The sequence below is a fragment of the Aptenodytes patagonicus genome, chromosome 13 (assembly GCF_965638725.1).
Source record: "Aptenodytes patagonicus chromosome 13, bAptPat1.pri.cur, whole genome shotgun sequence".
Taxonomy (NCBI): domain Eukaryota; kingdom Metazoa; phylum Chordata; class Aves; order Sphenisciformes; family Spheniscidae; genus Aptenodytes; species Aptenodytes patagonicus.
Window position 1 is genome coordinate 248,452 of NC_134961.1, and position 18,009 is coordinate 266,460.

Genomic DNA, 18,009 nt, shown 5'->3' on the forward strand with positions numbered 1-18,009 from the left:
CTAGCATTCAATTGTTGGCCACAAACTAACAGGCTCTTTTTCAAATTCATCTGGTTGTATACAGGGTTTAGAGAGACCTGAAAATTCAGCTTTAAAACAAAAACCTTGGGTAGCTTTGGCTGCCGGTATAACTATTCACCAAACCACAACAGAGTGGTGAGAGAGCAAACACGATCCCGTCCTGCCTTGTGCATGATCAGACTCATTAGGGGAAACCTCACTGCAGACAATGCTTTTTAAAAGCAAAGGCCACAGTTTTGTTCTCAAATCTTGCACTGACCTCCGAAAAATACTGATTTTTCAAGTTGCAAATAGAGCCGATACTATGTGTTTTCCTTTTTTTAAAAAGGAACTGAAAGGATGAATCCACCGTCTCTCTGGCGCTGCCATCTTGCATCTGATCAGAGGCTCCAAACCCTGAAGGAACATGCAAAGCACAGCAAACACCTCCGTTTTTCTTGCATTAAATGCTGCAACTCCAGTAACACTGCTTATCCCACCAGACCTACACCAACATCCAGATAAAGCCGGATTCTCTCAAAATACATCAAGGTAAAGGGCACCCTGAAGCAGTAGTCATCCACACTATCTACCGGGCCAAATACTCACAAGAGAAAACATGACAATAAATGAACGGGACAAGCGAGTTAAGAGACTACCTGAAAGCTATCGGGGTTGTTAAAACAGGTTACCAAAAAGAAGCAGAGATACATGAAAACATGAAATACTGGCAGGGATATTTTCCCTGCATAGTTTAACATTCAGGAAACAGAAAAAAATACAGTTGGTTCCTTTCATTCTTTGGTCCAAGTGCACCACAGCAGAAGCTTTAATTACATAATTACACTCTCCACAGCATAATTTTGCTACAGTGCACTATACAACAACAGCCTAGAACTAAAGACAACAAGAAAACCAGATTTTCAGTTCTGATCTGGATCTTAATTTCATTCTTCTACGTTTGCATTCAACTGTACAATTTCAAGCCTTCATTATAGCTTTATGTACATGATTTCTCCTTCATCTGCCTCTCCTTGGACCGAAAATAATTTAAGCCTCTTATAATTTGACAAGAATAAACTACATCCTCCAGCAGCAATGTATGCAACTGCCCTTAGCCAGCCAACAGTTAAATAATTTCACCAATATATACACAAAGATTCATGCAACATGAAATATAGTCAAGTCACAGAAAGCGAAGTTCGGATCCGTATTTGCCTTCATTTTTACAGATTCCCCATGAAGTCATCTATTTAGCAAGCTTCTTACTGTGAGCCTCACAAATCTCCATGAGCTGGCCCCAAGCTCCTTGGCTGGGGACCGGCAGACCCAGAAGCCACCTTCTTTTCGGGGCAGAAGCAAAATGGCAAAAACCAGCAACAGAAGAGAATACCAAGAAAATGAGTTTTCAAAGTCGCATTAGGGAGTCACCTAGCTCCAATTCTACTTTATTCTTCTTAACCAACTAAAATCATGGAGCAAACAGTCCAGGAAGGCACAGGACTGTGGGAAGGTGAGAACACTGCATCGGCTCCATTGCACGCCATGAACCTCGGGGACGCAGTTTAAGTAGCCCCTGATAGGAAACCTAGAATTGCACATGGCATTCAAAGGTGCAGTAGGTACACCAGGGATTTACAGAAGGCTCTCTTTTGTTCTTTGCTCCTTTCCTAACTACTGTTCACATTTTATGGGGATTTTTTGCAGTGTTACTGCACCCTGAGCTTTTTCACTGAGTTGACTTTTTCACTGAGTTGACTTTTTCACTGAACTATCTGCTGTAATTCCAAAAGCTCTTTTCAGAGCAGTTATGTACTATATAAGGGCTGTCTGGCCTTACATGCATTACTTTACATTTATCTATACTGAATTTCATCTGCTGTCTTATCAGTTAACTGACATCCAGAGACCTTGCTGCAACTTTTCCTTTTTCCCCACAGACTTCAAGAGTAACTGGGCAAAAATAGTTTCATGCCCCATACTCTAACTGGCTATTAAACCCTCAAAGACATGCCATTTTATCCTGTGAAAACTTAGTTTCAACATTTTTTTTAAAAAATCTCTGGTTAGATAATACATGATGAGCAATACTGAGGGATACATGGTGAGGGATTAGGATACTGAGAGGGGTTATCAGTCTAAAATTGAGACAGGGAGAAGTAAATAAGAAAAAGCTGTTTAATGTCTCTCCATCATAAGACCTATGAGACATCTCATGATATTAGAAGGAGCAAAGTTCAGAAGAAATAGAAAGAAACACAGAAACTAGTTAAGCCATGGACCTCCTTATCAGAGGATGCTGTGGTTGTTAAATATTTACTCTGGCTCGCAGGATCATGGACTAATTCCGGGAAGTGAGATCAGCTGAAGGCTGTTGAATATACAGAAACCACCTCCTGAGCTGCAGGAAGCTGGGGAACATTTTTGGGAATATCACTGCTCTTTTGCTCTATTCTGCTCTGCCCTGAACAGCGACTGTGAGCCACCGCCCCAAAATGGGAACCTGAAAGTTGGCCAGTATCCCACAGAATTGCAGCCATTGGCAAAAGAAAGACAATCCCGCCTCATATTTTATAAGAGAGTCATGAATTTTTACATACCCACACCTCATTTTATGTCTATCCTATTTACATCAGAAATTAATAATATGTTTTCTAGTTTGGTGGAGGTGAGCTTGTAGCTTTGGAGTTTGTTTATTTTTGCTAGAGGTTGTGACTACTTAGAGCTTTGAAATGGTTTCATATTTCATTGTAAAGGACACATTGACTGTCCTTTGGTCAAATAACTGTAGTTGGTTTATATTTTACAGTACAGCCACACAAATCACATCTAATAATTCATTAAATCTCATATAATTATTCCACTTCTCCCTGAGCTGCTGAGATAGGCTAGATCTACCAGTCAGTTCAAATCCCACTAGGCTAAGAATGTATAAAGGCTCTTTGTGTATTAAAAAGAACAAACAATCCAATCCTCCCCAAAAACCTCCCCATACTTTCACTTTTATTCCAATATAAAGCTAAGAGAAGTTTGCTAAAAACAGGCAGTTAGCTAGTATCAAGCTAACATATTATCTGCAGTTGCAGATAAAACTTGGTGAAAGCTGTCTTAATTACCTACATTGAACACTGGCTTAAAAAAGACAGCCATTGTAACACTGGTAAATTTGTCAGCACTGGAGGTACTGGCAACTGGACTTTGTTGGTCCTAAAGCCATTGCTTTTTGTTCCACACCAATGCTGGAGTTTGGGGACAAGATGAACGAAGACTCTCAAATCCATTTTCTGAACTAATCAAAAAGAAACATTCTGGTTTTCTCCATTAGAGTCAAAAAAGGTCCCAGGAACTAGATGTTGATTACCTCTAAATTGTCAGTTTAATAATACTCCATTACTGTAGCAGCAATAGTGTTACAGTCAGGATGACCTGGCTATTGATTCCTGCCTTATAAAATACAGGCACTTCATTTCATTTCAAAACACAAGGGACATTTTGAACTATAAAGATTCATACACTTGTAGTTTTGTACAAACCAACTTGCTAAGGGACATGTTGGGTCTTGCCTGAAATACCTCAGCACCACCTACAGGAAACCAAGGGCTAGACAGCACCTCTGGAGCAACCGTGATAATTCAAGAGGCTTTCAACTGGAATTGCAGAAATCAGCAGACACTAGGAAATGCTGGCCTGAGCAAATCTCAAATGGAGAGCTGGGTTCCCATCTGCAATTCAAAGTGCTCTCTCCACTTTACTATGCTGTTCCCCTATGCCAAAGGCTATGCCAGAAATCTCTGTAAATTTAAAACAGCATATTGTCACTGCATGCATTTGAAGACTTGCCATTCCCAGCAGTCTTTTCTCCTTTAAAAGAAACAGACCAAATCTTTCAATCTTTCCTCTTAGGTCATTCTCTCTTCTCCACACTCCCTAGGTGGCCCAAATCCTTCTCGAAATGTGGTGCCCAAAACTGGATACAATATTCATTACAGCAGGGGCTTTACAATCCTGAGCGGGATTGGTTCCCTTCTTACAGACAAGACTTTTATTTTATGCATTCTTGTCTATTTGCTTTTTCTGCAACCCCATGTCACTTGTACTAAGCCTCATTTCATAGAAGACCACACAGACTTCACTCCAGAGCTGTTGCCACACAGGAATTCTTTATTGTGGAGTTGCAGGGAAAAAAAAAAAATCCTATTTTTAGACCATTTCTTCTACCTTACCAAAAAATAATTTGGTAATAATTATTACACCTGACTGCAGGTGTAATAAGCATTTCCCATTCTCTCGTATGAAGCATTAATGGAAAAATACTGCAGAACACCACCTTATTACCCAGCCAATGACACTGTTAACTACTCTTCAAATAGAGCTTTCCAATCAAATGCACAGACATTTTATATTTTTACTAACACCTTATTTCTTACATTTGCTTATGACAACGTCATGCAAAAGTGTCGAAATATAACTTGCACCACTTCTCCCCCACTCACAATGCCTAAACGAGGGAGACACTGCCTTATTTTACATCTGGGGGGCAGCACCAATGCGTGTTTCACCATGGTCAGTCTATTCCTCCTTATGTCATGGAAGGGTGGTATTAGCACACTCCACGAGCTTGGGCTATACGTTCCTCCAGCCACTGCTAAATGCCACAAGATGTCACTGTGTCACTAAAATGTTTGGAAACAAGATCAGGGTTTGCCCAGTCACAAATATATAGCCCTAGAGGAACAGAAAAAAGTAAGTAGTAGGTGAAGTTTAATATCAGAATTACAGGCTACATAAAAAGTGCCTTATTTTAAACTTCAGTACAGGTTTTGTGCAAGTTGTGTCGAACAATACAACATTCCTTCCAAACAAGCTGAAATTCACAGCTCTTGAACGTAACAAAGAACAGCTTATTAGAAGTTTTCTAATGTGCTCTGCAATCATTAAATTATTTAGGCTCTCTGTGCCTTACCTTACAGGGCTTTGCGATTATCCCCTTTGTACAAGGGGAACTGCAATCTAGGGAGGCTAAAGGGTCTGTCTAATGTCATACAATGTGCTCTACAGTCAATCAAGGAACTCCAGAGTAATTCTCCCAGGCTCTGACAAACACCCTAATCAAGGGGCACATCATCTTCCTCCCCACCAAAACCTTCTGTGCTTCTTTGTCAAGGTCTTCCACCAAGCGCGTATCCTGAACGGAGGCGTCTGCTCTGCATGAGGAGTCAGCACTGACAAGCTGTCAGAGCAGAAGTACTCTGGAGGAGGTTGGTGCTGGCTCCTGCTGAAATTCAACACTAACTCCACACTCCTTTGAAATCTTTGCCAGAACTTTTAATCCAGTCAAGAAACAGCATGTTACTGTCTCCATTCTGCTGAAAGTCTCACCACCTAATCCAAATTCACTGTCCAGACATGCACAGTGTAACCAAATGAAGCCAGGGCAGTATCTGACTTGCCATGAGTGCTAGATGCAGCATTTTTCTCTTAGCTGCAGGTTTTGAGCACTTCTACAGCAATATGATATTCATATTATGACACTTTTTGATTTTACAATTCACTTGTCATTATGTGCCTCTGTGCTAAGGAAGAAAATAATAATTTTTAAAGCTGTGACAGACATCACCAACTTTTAAGAACCATAACATATCCAAAGGGAGACCAAGGTAATGATTAGGATAGCAATTCTGCAAACATTTTGCCTGACAGCTAGCCTTCACATTGCTCCACCTGGTCTAAAACCCAAATCCCAATGAGTCAACAGCATGAAGAGGTGGATAATATCCTAAGGAACAAGGCCAAGAGGTTTCAGTGAGAAGCAGCATACTATTAGCTAGGAAGAAAATCCCACTTACCTGTCATATGTCTCTTTGAGATCTCTGGCCAGTTTGCACTTGGGTAGGATGTGATGAAAAGGTGACTGTGGCCCTTCTGTGGCTATGAAAGTTTCAAAACAAGAAAGCAAACAACTGATTTCAAAGCAAAGAGAATTTCCTCTTCCCCCACTAGGTAGCAACCAGTATCTTAGGGACAGAATCCCTATCTTTTTAATCTACAATTATCTTTCAAAGCTTTTACAATAACTCAAGTTACGTGTTAAAATAATAATAATTAATTATTGCCAACTTCTCCTAAACCTCAACTCAGTTAAGCACATGTAACTGTGAATTTGACAAGTGATGATTTTAAGTGGTTTTGGTTTTATACATGTTAGTTTTAATTTTTAATGCTTGCAGCAAGATGATGCATCACTGTCAGATAGAGTTCACCTTAAATAGCGCATGTTATTACAGTAAATTGCTCTGAAGTAGTCTATAAAAATGCTCTGTAACTATTTGCTAGCCATGGTAACAACATGTAAGAGTAAGTTCCCACACAAGAAGTCTGGTGACTCAGCACACAGCATTAAAGCATGGGAAACTTGCTCTAGGTTGGGTGAAGCAGGCTACACATGAGTTCTTCCATCTCAGCCTGACAGGCAGATCCAAATGTGATGGTTCAGTGCACATTCTCCAGTGATCGCGCTGAACTGAGCTAGCAAGGAAAGTAAACAAGCTACTTCACTTCTAAAGCTGACATCTCTGCATAGGGATAGTGATCTTGGATGAGGCAAAATGCAGTCAAAAGCTGTCAGAATGCTAAAGAGCACCAAAACTTGTTCATGCTGATCCCAGCCACAAAAGAAGTAAGAAGGCACAATCAGCACTTTTCTGATAAAGTGCTCCTGGACAAATGTATTCCTGCACAAAGCTAAGCTCAGCACTCACTTTCTGACATGGCAGACACTTCATCCTGAATAGCTAAGATCAGCTTGGCCTCCCTGGTCAGGTATTGGCAGCGGCGCTCCTCGTGCTGCAAGACTATGGCGATTCTTCGGGAGAGGTTGTGTAAGCAGTTTATCACGGATGGATCTGCATTGGCCTACAGGCAACACAGAAAAGAAACAGGTTGGTCATTCAGCCACAATCACATATATGGAACAACAGTGATGGATAAGTAGTCAAAATAATTATCTTCAGTAGATATCAAAAGTCAGCCTCTTTGGCAACGGGGAAAAGAAAGGAATTTTCTCTAGCAGCAACAAAGCAGAAGCTCAGAGATGTCCAAAGGTAAAGAGAAGACTCGGGGATTTCTAAGCTTGTCTATGTGCATCAAATGAACACAGCACCTGCAGCACGATCCTCCTATCCAGTTTATTTTTTCCAGTTGTTAATGGGCCTTCTGGTAGCAGAGAGACCAAAGAACTCAATTTCACACAGTGAGAAAAGAAAGTGTCAAGCTATTTGAAAAGGCAGAATATCACAATGTTCAGGTTAAATTCACTGGGAGTATAAGGACTGCAGGGCCTGTAACACAGCCCATTCACTCCATGTCGCTGTACTGATGTTTGTCTTACACGCTGACCAGACAGTAACTAGGTAAGAATTACCAGCACATGATCAACAATTTGACCCCAAACCAGAATGAATTTGGATTTATGCTCCCAAACGTTTCACAAATATGGCTTATTACTAACACATTCGTGCAAGTCCCAGAATGAAAGTGCTGGAAAAATCTATCACGTAAGTACAGCTGACAAGGCGGGGGGACTCGGTGGCTCCAGTCTGAGTAAGCAGCTGCTTCATGTTTGTTAAGACATTTAAAGGAATTTACAGTTCCAGCAAGTGATAACTTGGCATGTAAACTAGCATACCATGAGTCATCATTTTTTTATTCCACTGTTCTTGCTGAGTCACGACACGTTGGTAACCCTGAAGCTTAAACACAGCAGGATCAGTGCTGATTATAGCATTTGGGACTTTGCCTGCTCTGTCTGCCCACTGCAGATGGACTTTCATCTTTATCTCAGAATGCCTCCACCCACCCTCTGCAGTGCACTACACCATGCTAGGAAAAAATTTCCACTCGCTTCTTGCACAGCACTTTCCAGAAACTTGACAGCTCTCTATGAACTAAGAGTGTCTCATTCGGCAAATATGATTTAGAGCTGCATTACACACACAACTACATCAGTATCATCACAGTGCCAAAATGCAAAAAAGCAAGTTTTCCTAGGAGAACCACTAGAAATTAGATTCTAGAAAAATGTGGGCCAGATATAGTCTTCATTATACTTCACTAAGCTCTTGCAATATTGTGAAGGAAGGAGCATTGGTTTCAACACTTCTGCTTCCACATGACTCAATGCGCATGAATGTTTGTGTTTGCATGTGCATCTACACCCACCTACCTACAACCAAAGCATGGTGCTTTACCAATACACCAAAACAACAAAATTCTTGAAGCTAATGTCTCTTAACGTGTGAAATCTAAAATCAACTCCTGTACTGCAAATTCAGCACCTCCTGACCTAAGAATGTCCCAAAGCACAAGAACACTGGATCCCCGGCAGAACTCAGTGAACAATTTCTTGCTTGCTTCAGACTGATTGCTGGGATAATTGTTTTCTGTGAAACCTTGCTCTTCAACTGAGGACAAGCCATCCGGACTGTGGCCATGTCCATGTTAGTCACCACTGGAAAGCCAGTGGTAAGAAAAGTACTAGTGCTAAAGGGGGATAAAAAAAAAAAGGTCATTTCACAAGCAGGGAGCTGGAGGCTTTTAAATCATGACATTATACCCAGTCAAGCAAAAATCAACCATTTCCATAAAGACAGCTATTCCAACTCCCTCTTCTATTTTTAAAATGTTTCTTCATATGCGTACATGCCACAAAAATAATATGATGGCTCCACAGACGCAACCTGTGGGCTGGGAAGAGAAAGCCAGAGCTCAGAAACCAAATAATGCTCGAACATAATGAACTTTCTAGGGTTTTATACCACCTAATTAGCTAAGCCAGGATCCCTTAACACAGATACCAACATCTAGTCAATAGAGAAGGCCTGAAAAAAATTCCAAGCAATAACTACATATTTGCTCCAGGTTCTTGCTGAGCAACCTACTTATTCTTCACTTGTACCTTCTTCTCATTTAGAATGCTACAGCCGCTGCTCCCTGGCACTCTCCCTTTACAATGATCTCATTGCCAAGAGGAGGCAGCTTTCAAACACTGTCCATTTAATTATAAAAAAAGCCTAGAGGCACTGAGCAAAGGCACATCTCTGTATCATACAGCATGAGTAAGGGCTCAAAACAGTGCTGTTCTGAGCCAGGGTAGGTTTCTGAAGGACTGCGCTGAGCCAGCTTGGGTCGACCAAGGCCATGGTGGGGAACTGACTCTTAAGGCTGGCCAAGCATGAGCCACTGTCCCCACTGCCTGCTGCCTCTGCTTCTGGAGCAGAACCGACCACCAAGGTCCGAGCCGCACGGAGTCACACGGGCTTGGCAACGTGCTAGTGCAGCTGCACGGATTTGGTCCTATCCTGGGCAGGAACAGAGCAGTCACGTACAGAGAGCGGCATCTGACACACAGGACAGTCAGACCCAGGCTGCCTTCTTGCACAGCTTAGTTGGACAAGCCTCAATTGCAGGGTCTAGAAAAATCACAGCAGATTTCCAGCTCAGTAATAACAGAAGACAAGACACATACAGGACTTGCAACTGGGTTCATATCTATTTTGCAAAGTGGTTTCTTGCATGCCTTTACACTCTGGGTATTTATAAACCAAAAACTCTAGAAAATGTCCTGAAGAGAACAACTGCACTTGTTTTCCACTGGGCTGGAAAACTTTCACACTTGTCACTGTCATATTCTACATTGTTTAGGTTTATTGTTTCAAATTAAAATATCCCAATGAAATCAGGCACTGAATGTTTTACAAGAGATTACAGGAATGTAAGCCTGCTGCATTCTCTTATACATGCGAAGCACATCCCACTGTCAGATGGAATAAAGACAGTCCTTACCCTTAGTGCAAACACCACGTTGAAGAGAATCATAGTGGGCATCTCTCTCTTTGGTGAGGGATCAGTTTTGGACACCTGAAAAACATTTTTTAAAAAATCCCATAGGCTAGTGTCAGCTGGATCCAGTAACAAAGGGAAAAAAGAAAAAAAAAAGAAAAAAAAAAAGGAAAAGCCTAACTCAGTCAAATAACAGGTTTGCTGAGAAAAGAGAGCAGACAAATCAAATTATACCATCAAATTTGACTTGTAAAAAATAAAAATATGATTTTTTTTTTTTTGAAAGTGTCACAGTTACTCTACAACACTGCCTTTTCTGAGAAGCTGTGAAGACTTAAACCAAAGCATTTTGGTCATGACCATGGAAATGAGTATCAGTTAAGACAGCAGTCTGACTAGGTGTCTTTACTATTACATTTTAGCGTCATTAGGGACCCTAGGTTTAAATTCTTCAGCACAATTGTCATATATATTGTTAACTAAAGAGAAGTCCATAGATTTCTCATCCCAGGCCATGCCTATTCTTTCCTTTTCTAAAATCCCCATTTGGATTGCGTCATGTTACAAACTGTTGCTTTTATCAGAAAAAATATGTTCTAGAACTGCAGTACTAAAATAAAAGGTTTGATTTTCCCTTCCTGCAGGATTTCAAACACATTCTCCAGCCCCCCCTATTCTTTCTGCAGCAGAGAGCTTCACCCCTAACACAGGTACAGACATTCTGGTGGGGAGGAACAGTGGAAGCCAAGACGAACACGTTGAATTTGCACATCGGAGACTAACAGCTCTGAATCGAGCAAGCGTCACCACAAGATGGAGCACAAAATCCAGAGGACATTCCTGCCACCCCCAAAGCTCCCTGCTGAACACCCATCCAATCCCAAGTGAAAACAGCTATAACCTGCCAGGCCAAATACCCAGCTAAGCTCAAATTCGGTCTCTACCCAAACATATGTGCATACATAGCTAATGCAGCGTCTGAGACGGGGCAAACGCAGAGAAGCTGGCAAAAGCAGAGCTGCATCCACCCTTCCTGACAGGTCCCGAGCATCAGCAAGGAACTGCTCAGCAGAGAACTCCAAAATCTGAGTGCTTTCACTCAGTAGTCTTAAAAATTAGAGAAACTAAAAGAAGTTATTCATATTTTCGTTTTTTCTAAAGTGTAAGTGAAGTTCTATCAAAACGGCAGTGATGGGAGGGTGGTAAAGCCAATTTACTGTGTTTGTTTATTCTGGAGTTACAGGTTCCAGGATGTCTTGTGAACTTCAATAAAGACTCAAAAGCATTTCCGAGTGTAGGGACTGATCCTGTTCCTTCCTTAAAATCAAAGAAACTGCCACAATTAACGTCAATTGGGATGCAGGCTAGATTTCATATTACCTCTTGTCCAGAAAAAAGAAGAAAAGACTAAGCTGGAAAAGAAAATGCTGAAGGAATTTGAAGAATTCAGGATATTGCTACATAAAAGGTGGTCTGGCACTCAGGATTAAATATTCGTGCTCTTGTAACTCCTGAATCTCATCTGAGTAAGAATTCGTTGAGCTGTCCCGTGGGTTAACTTACTGCAGCATGAACTCCGAAGAAACCCAAACCAGACACTGTCAGGTTACTCCGGTCACTGCCTTTGATCCAGGGGAAAGGAGCTCCATCTAGCTTCCTCCTAACTGCAAAAGGGTCCCAGATTTAGACTCAAATGGCTGCCACGTCTAGAAGATCCTGCACACTATGAAGTTCTGGGGTGCCTACCAGGGTGATAAGACACACCCCAAAAGAAGATCCTACAAGAAGTAACAAAAAAGTTTTTACAGTACTTTATAACTTTGTTTATTTACCCAGATGCAATTTTATTTAGACAAATTGAAAATGAAGAGACATTTCATGCAATTAGGATAAAACTGACTGGAAAGTGGAGAGAATGTGTATGTGGTAAAAAAATGCAAATACAAATTTTCAACCTCATTTACACCACATTTAGGAAGTTGTGCCTTTCGGATGAGATTAGCAAAATAAAGGAATCTGATACTGTGAGAGAACAGGCCACCGCTGTCAGGGCCCTGAGGGCACCAAAAGGTCTTAATGGCCCTGCCCAGCCCCAGTTGGGTCCCCCCCCACACACCCTAGCCCATGACCCAGGAGCCCCATTTAAGCTCGGCCCTGGAGCCCCATTTAAGCTCAACCCAAGGCCTGTAGGTGTGCATGTCTCCAGCCCTGTATCCTGGGTGGACCTTCGACCTACATCGTCATAGGTAGCTTGTCTCCTGGATGGACCCTTGTTAAGTACATTGCAGCCTTGTCCTCCAGCCCTGTCTCTGGTCCTATCTCCTTTTTGCTCCTGGCTGGGGTCCCTGTACAGACCCTGGGCCTGGTTCATCGCCTGCCTTGTCTGGGGCTGCTGATGTACTTGCACAGCTTGGGGACATGTGAATTCTGTCGTCCAAAACAGCTTAAACATTTGAGGACTGAGTCTTGGTGATCCTCCATCACATTTCTTGTAGACTCACGACTGAGTTTCAAAAGTGGAACACTAGCATCTTTTGATGCTTGAGGCCAGCTCCTCGCTTGGATTAAAGCAGTCTGGTCCTCTAAATATCAAGCAGCAGTTGCAACAATCTGCACCTCTAATTATAGATAGAAAGGATGATAGAATTGGCAAGCAGACTTTTTTTCCTGAAAAAATGAACACCACAGTAAATTTGATGAAAAATGAGACCAAAGCAGGTCAGTGACAGAGATCAGTGTTGGATTCAGAAACTACCAAAGCCTAGTTCATTCTTACAGTCTATCAGGAAGAAGGAATGGGACAGGGAATATTTTGCACATAGAAGCATGTAAATTCTTCCCTAGATTTAAGCAGGGCTTTTTCCATAGCCTGGGTGGCAACTGCTTTCATTCCAAGCAGCTAAAACACAGGCCACGGAGCAAGGTCTCAATGCAAACAGCAGCCTGACTTTGTCCACAAGAAAATTTTAGACCTCTTTCAACACCCTACCTATTCCAACCAAGCCTTGTGAATCATGTTCAGCACCAGTAAGAGTTAAAAGTAAAGAGTTAAAAACAAGGCTGATGTAGTTTCTAGCATTTGTGAAGGTTTTTGGTGTGGTGGGGGTTTTTTTTAACTGCCATACTAATTAGAGGTGTTAAAAAGCTAACTTGCAATAACTAACTTGGTGAGAAACAGCTTTTTGAGCTGGACTGCTTCGTATTACTTCTCTTTACCCACACTGCTTTCCTACAGTAACCAGGAGGGGGTTTCTGTGAGTCACTGACACAGCTCCCTCCGTTTGCCACTCACTGTATTTATCTGGAAGTAAGTAAAAGACAGCTTTGATAATCAGGAAGTAAAAACAGGATCAAAAGCAAACATGCACGTTCTGAATTCCAAGTTTCCTAACTAAGCCAGGCAGTTTGAAAAGAAGGCAGGTCCCCAGAGCGGACCTCGCACCATACCTGCCCAAGGGCATGCTGAAGCAACGTGGGATGGCCAACAAAGCGAACATTATCAATCTTCAGTTCAAACTTTTTGCCACACATATCTGACTTGGTAGCCAAAATTGTTGCCAGGATGACATCCGAAAACCTTGAAGAGCAGAGATAGAAGTTATTACGATTTTCAAGAAGCATACCCCCAGAATATTGCTCCAAATACAGATATATTTAACTTGTGAGTTTGAAGTATTGTAAATTGTGTCTAAATTGCTGTACCCGGAGTACCACCAATTATGGAAAATTAAGAACCCCTTAATTACATCTCTCAGATCATCACAATTATAAAACAGGAAGCATTCATGACAAAGACTGCGGGGTCATGCTTATTTAATTACATGCTCAGCAAAATACATTGGAAAGATTAGATGCAGTTTGCTTAAATATAAAAACAGCTTGAGTTAGCCATGGCCTGGATTTAGCTGCAGGTTAATGAACTTACTAAGCAACTACATATTGACACAGCCTGTCACTCAAGCACAACAGAGATCTTTAAGCCACCCACTATGGCAGAGGGGAAGGCAAGAAAGAGCTGATTCAATTAGAAGAAACATACATCCAACGCTTGTCCCTCCTTTCCCAAACCTCAGAGAGACTCAAAGTTACTCACTTGACAGTGAGTAACAGGCGCCCTTCTGAGAGCTGCCTGGCCTCACCGGGGCTTTCTCATTTGATAAACCGAACTGAGACAAATTCGTGACAGGGCAGGCCCTTCCCAACGCCGACCACGGTGTTAACTGGATTGCTCTGGATTGGTGGTGGGAAGAAGGCAGCTGCGAGACAGGAGGGCAAGTATCTACAAGGAGTCTGCCCTGTAAAATACAGCTACTGCTGCAAAAACAGCTAAGAATCCAGTGTGACAAGGGAGGAATTCTGCAGCTGCTCTTTCCAATGGCCTTGCAACATTGGTCTGGTCTCTACAAACACTCATTTTCCTCAGGGTGTCCCCTGAGACAGTGGAGCTCAAATCCACAGGGAAGAGGACCTCAGCTGGCTGCTGGAGGGAACTTGTTCTAGAAGAGGAGCAGTGCAAGGTTTGATATTAGCAAGTTCTTTCCTCATCTGATTTCTCAGAGGCTCCCATTTAACTAAATGAATTTCAAACCAGTTTCTGATGAGACCAGTTTTTTTAAGAATGAAAATGTTTATTTCATTTTCTTTATTTGTATGACAGGATGTGTGTCCCTGTCAGACCATCCCCCTCCACCAGGCAGGTATCCCAGATAACCCGGTATCACTCAGAGAAAAGGGCAGGCATGGGTGTGTGCTGCGCTCACCTTATCTCTTGGCCACAAGTGAGCCCTCGATGCCCAGAGAAGGAATTATGTACCACATTCCTGGTTCACTCTGAGTGAGTTATGGACTACTACAGAAATTAAGACAAATGCACACGGCCAGGTCTTTTGTGTGTGTCCATCTGCATATGACCCAAGGAGCATTTCTTTTATTAGACCTGTATATACTGAAGATGCAGGACAACGCAGGGGCTTTATGAGCTGTCAAAGCCCCTGGTGTTTGTACAAACAGGTCATCCCAACCACAGCACGCTGCTTACGTTTGGCTTATGGAAGGAGCAGCTCTGTACAAACTTCCAAATCCCTGGCCACTCTGCTCCAAACACAGCTAAAGGCAAGCAGAGAGATGGAGAGACTAGCCAGAGACTCCTGGGGCCGCTGAGCCCACACTCCTCGGCCACCATGCTGCACTGGGCTGTACAACACACGGAGTTCGTGAAGAAAGGGCAAAGCGTCCTCAAACAGGACCTGGACTGACAGTCCTTGGAGATCACATCCAAAATAGGAAAAAAAGTCACCATGACAGCAGTGAGCTTTTCCCCCTCTATGTGCCCCGTTCAGCTGTGTTCCTTAGTAGGCTCATCATGGAGCCAGGAAGACTGTAATAGCAATGGATCCAAAACGAGCGTATGTTTTGGGGAGCGGAGGGAGAAGGAGGCAAATTAGAAAATGCCTGCTTGTTGGTAAGAAATTAGTTACTCTTCCCTCCCCCAGCCTTGGCAAAGGATATCTTGGGAGCTGGAAAACTGATCATCATGATGACTTTCACCACTGTTAAGATTTGACTTTTACAAGGAATTTCACCAGCAGATCTTTTAACAGATAAACGTTGTGCTGAACGTAACAGTTCAGCAGTTCCCCAGGAGAGCTCATGACACCGACAGCCCTGTCTGCCCCGCCTTGTATGTGGCTCTGTGGGGAGGAGGAGACGAAAAGGTTGATTTTCTGAGATCCTCAGTATCTTCTCTACTAGCAGAGACTTCTCTTTCTGGGAGAGTACTGCAACTGCAGCCAGATGACACGCTCAGGAAAGATAACCCTGTGATGCTACACGGGTGCTACCTGATGGGTACAGACACCTGGTATCACCGCAGGCTCTCCCAAGAGTGACCTAGACTCCAGCCCCATTCTCCTTGCCTGACAGCCTAGATTTGTTGGGTTTGCTGGTTTGGGGTTTTTTCCGTCAACGCTCTACGTAATTTATACATTTCTTAGGCCTCAGGATGATAGGGAGATTGAGGGACAGCAATACGTTATTCCCATCATTTCAATTCATCATCTCATCTTAGAAAACAATACTTTTATTTTAGATATTTTAATACTGATTTTCTAATCTCTGGGGTTTATCAAGATGACCTAAAAATACTGACTTCTCAGAGCCCAAGAGTTTGTTAGAAGCAGATTACATTTCACAGTTGGGCAGTAACAGTCCCTTCTTCTTTTATGAGATTAGTCTGAGCATTGTGATTTCCAGAGGGAAGCAAACCTTTCCTGTACTAAGGAATTCAGCAGGCAGAAACTAAATAATAAAAAAAAAGCTTTGATTTGCTCAAAATATCCTACTACTCCTATCGCGAGCTCAACATAGCAGCAACAGCAGACAATCCAGCAGTACGATACAAACCACACTAGTGCAGATCGACTGCTGTCACCAGCATCTCCTCTGGAAATCCAGCTGAAACAACAATTGCTTTAGCACACAGAAAAGGAGGGGGAAAGAATCTCAAACACAAATTCATCTTTTCCCCAAGAATGGATAATCACTTTTTATATGCCACAGGAATTCAAAGCAAGGTTCTGATAAAGAATTCTTCTTTGAAGTAGTTTAGAATGGGAGCCGAATATCTAGGTGAGCATCTTTATGTTAAGCAGGGACTAGAGATGCAGTTTAATACTTTTGGGGCCCTGGGTAGAGATAAGCACTTTTCCCTCCACACATTCAAAAAGGGGGTATAATGCAGTCATCCAGTTTAGCTTAGTGGAGCACCAAGAACAAGCAACCAGAGCAGCTGCTCAAAACCAGGTCTCTGAAGAGCTCTCCATAATTACTGTGGGATTAAATAGTTTACTTGCTGATCTGTACTTTTAAGTCATTGCTCATCAGAAAGCAATTTGGTTTAGGGCTCCTCGTTGGAATAACTACAATGCCAAGGCTATGCTTGTTGCATTCTCGGAGGATCACAACTTTTCTCAGTTCACAGAAGGGACAGTACCTCACCCATTCTGGATACCCTACAGGAAGCACAGAAATGTTAGTAGGACCTTTGTAATTATCCTAGCATAAACCTTTAGCAATACATTTCCTACAGACATTGTGATTCAGCGTATAATTATCTCATCATTTGGTGTAAAACAGAAACCAGAAACAAAGCACAATTAAAAGGATGGTGAGAAAAGAAAGCCATTCTAGACAAAGGTGATTGTTTAGAACGTTTGGTCTTACCCCGAAACCAATTGCTCATCAGTTAGAGGACATTGGTCTCTGAAATGGGAACATGGCCATAAACACAAAACAAAACACAACAAAAGAAAATAAACGAGGCAAGTACACAAAATACAAAAAAAAAAAAAAAGAGATAATATTAAAAACTAGGATGAACTACTAAGAGTTAAACTCCTGTAAAGAAAATAAAACTATTGAGAAGAGTCAAAAGTTAATGGTAGGTGAATTCCAGGGATATATTACAGGCTTAGATTGACAACACGGAGAAAACAGGCTAAGGCATTTTAGTCCTCTCGCTAACACTGGCTGCTGTAATGTGTTCCCACGATACACTGCAGTTATGGAGCTGTATTTACACCGTACTTTTTAATTCATGCTTACCTTAAGGGAAAATAGAAGAGGTTGCAGTCTGATTTCGAACAGATTCTAAACTTCAGTTTCTTTTCTAGACTATTACTAGCTTTTTCACCAAAGGAACTTCCCGTGCAGTCCCAATTGACCCACAGCTCTTCACAATTGGTTCTGGTGCTTCCATACCCACAAGACTTAGAAAAAGAGCATGCCAAACATTTGTTGTTGCATGCACAGCCAGGATTCGGTAAAGGGCCTTGCACACAGAGCCGCTGCTGCTCCCCCTCAGGGATCTAAACAATAGGTACAAATCTGGCCAGACTCGCAGCACAAGCACGGAGTCATTCTCTGTCTGCCCCAGGCAATAAGCAGAATCTTAGGAAGAGTAGGCTGAAAAAGTTTTCAAGGCAAAGAACCTGAAAACCTTCTTTACAACAGGTGTACAGAGGGAGGCTCTGTTAACAGCTGTACTCACTTCTGTATCAGAGAAACAAACAGCTATTTTAACAGTCAGCTGCTTTGTTTTCCAAATAACAAGGAAAAAAAGGACTTGTTTCCTGAAACAAATTTCCTAAATATACTGAAAAATTAATCCGATAA

General features: G+C 42.1%; 1 protein-coding gene across 7 annotated transcripts in view; it reads right to left on the minus strand.

The window, feature by feature from the left end:
• NPRL3 (NPR3 like, GATOR1 complex subunit) overlaps positions 1-18,009 on the minus strand; it is a 46,092-nt gene that overhangs the window by 21,888 nt on the left and 6,195 nt on the right. For 3 of the 7 annotated variants that reach the window (XR_012996430.1, XM_076351191.1, XM_076351196.1), the window contains exons 3-7: positions 17,059-17,097; positions 13,285-13,414; positions 9,841-9,915; positions 6,759-6,912; positions 5,847-5,928 (exon numbers count right to left, since the gene is read on the minus strand). Coding sequence is in view for 6 of the 7 variants with exons in the window: in XM_076351191.1 (XP_076207306.1) it covers positions 5,847-5,928; positions 6,759-6,912; positions 9,841-9,915; positions 13,285-13,414; positions 17,059-17,097 (480 nt within the window). In the remaining variant the exon portion in view is untranslated. Of the gene's footprint in view, positions 1-5,846; positions 5,929-6,758; positions 6,913-9,840; positions 9,916-11,400; positions 11,475-13,284; positions 13,415-17,058; positions 17,098-18,009 lie in introns of those variants that run through there. The other 4 variants (XM_076351192.1, XM_076351193.1, XM_076351195.1 and 1 more) reach the window with 3 other exon arrangements.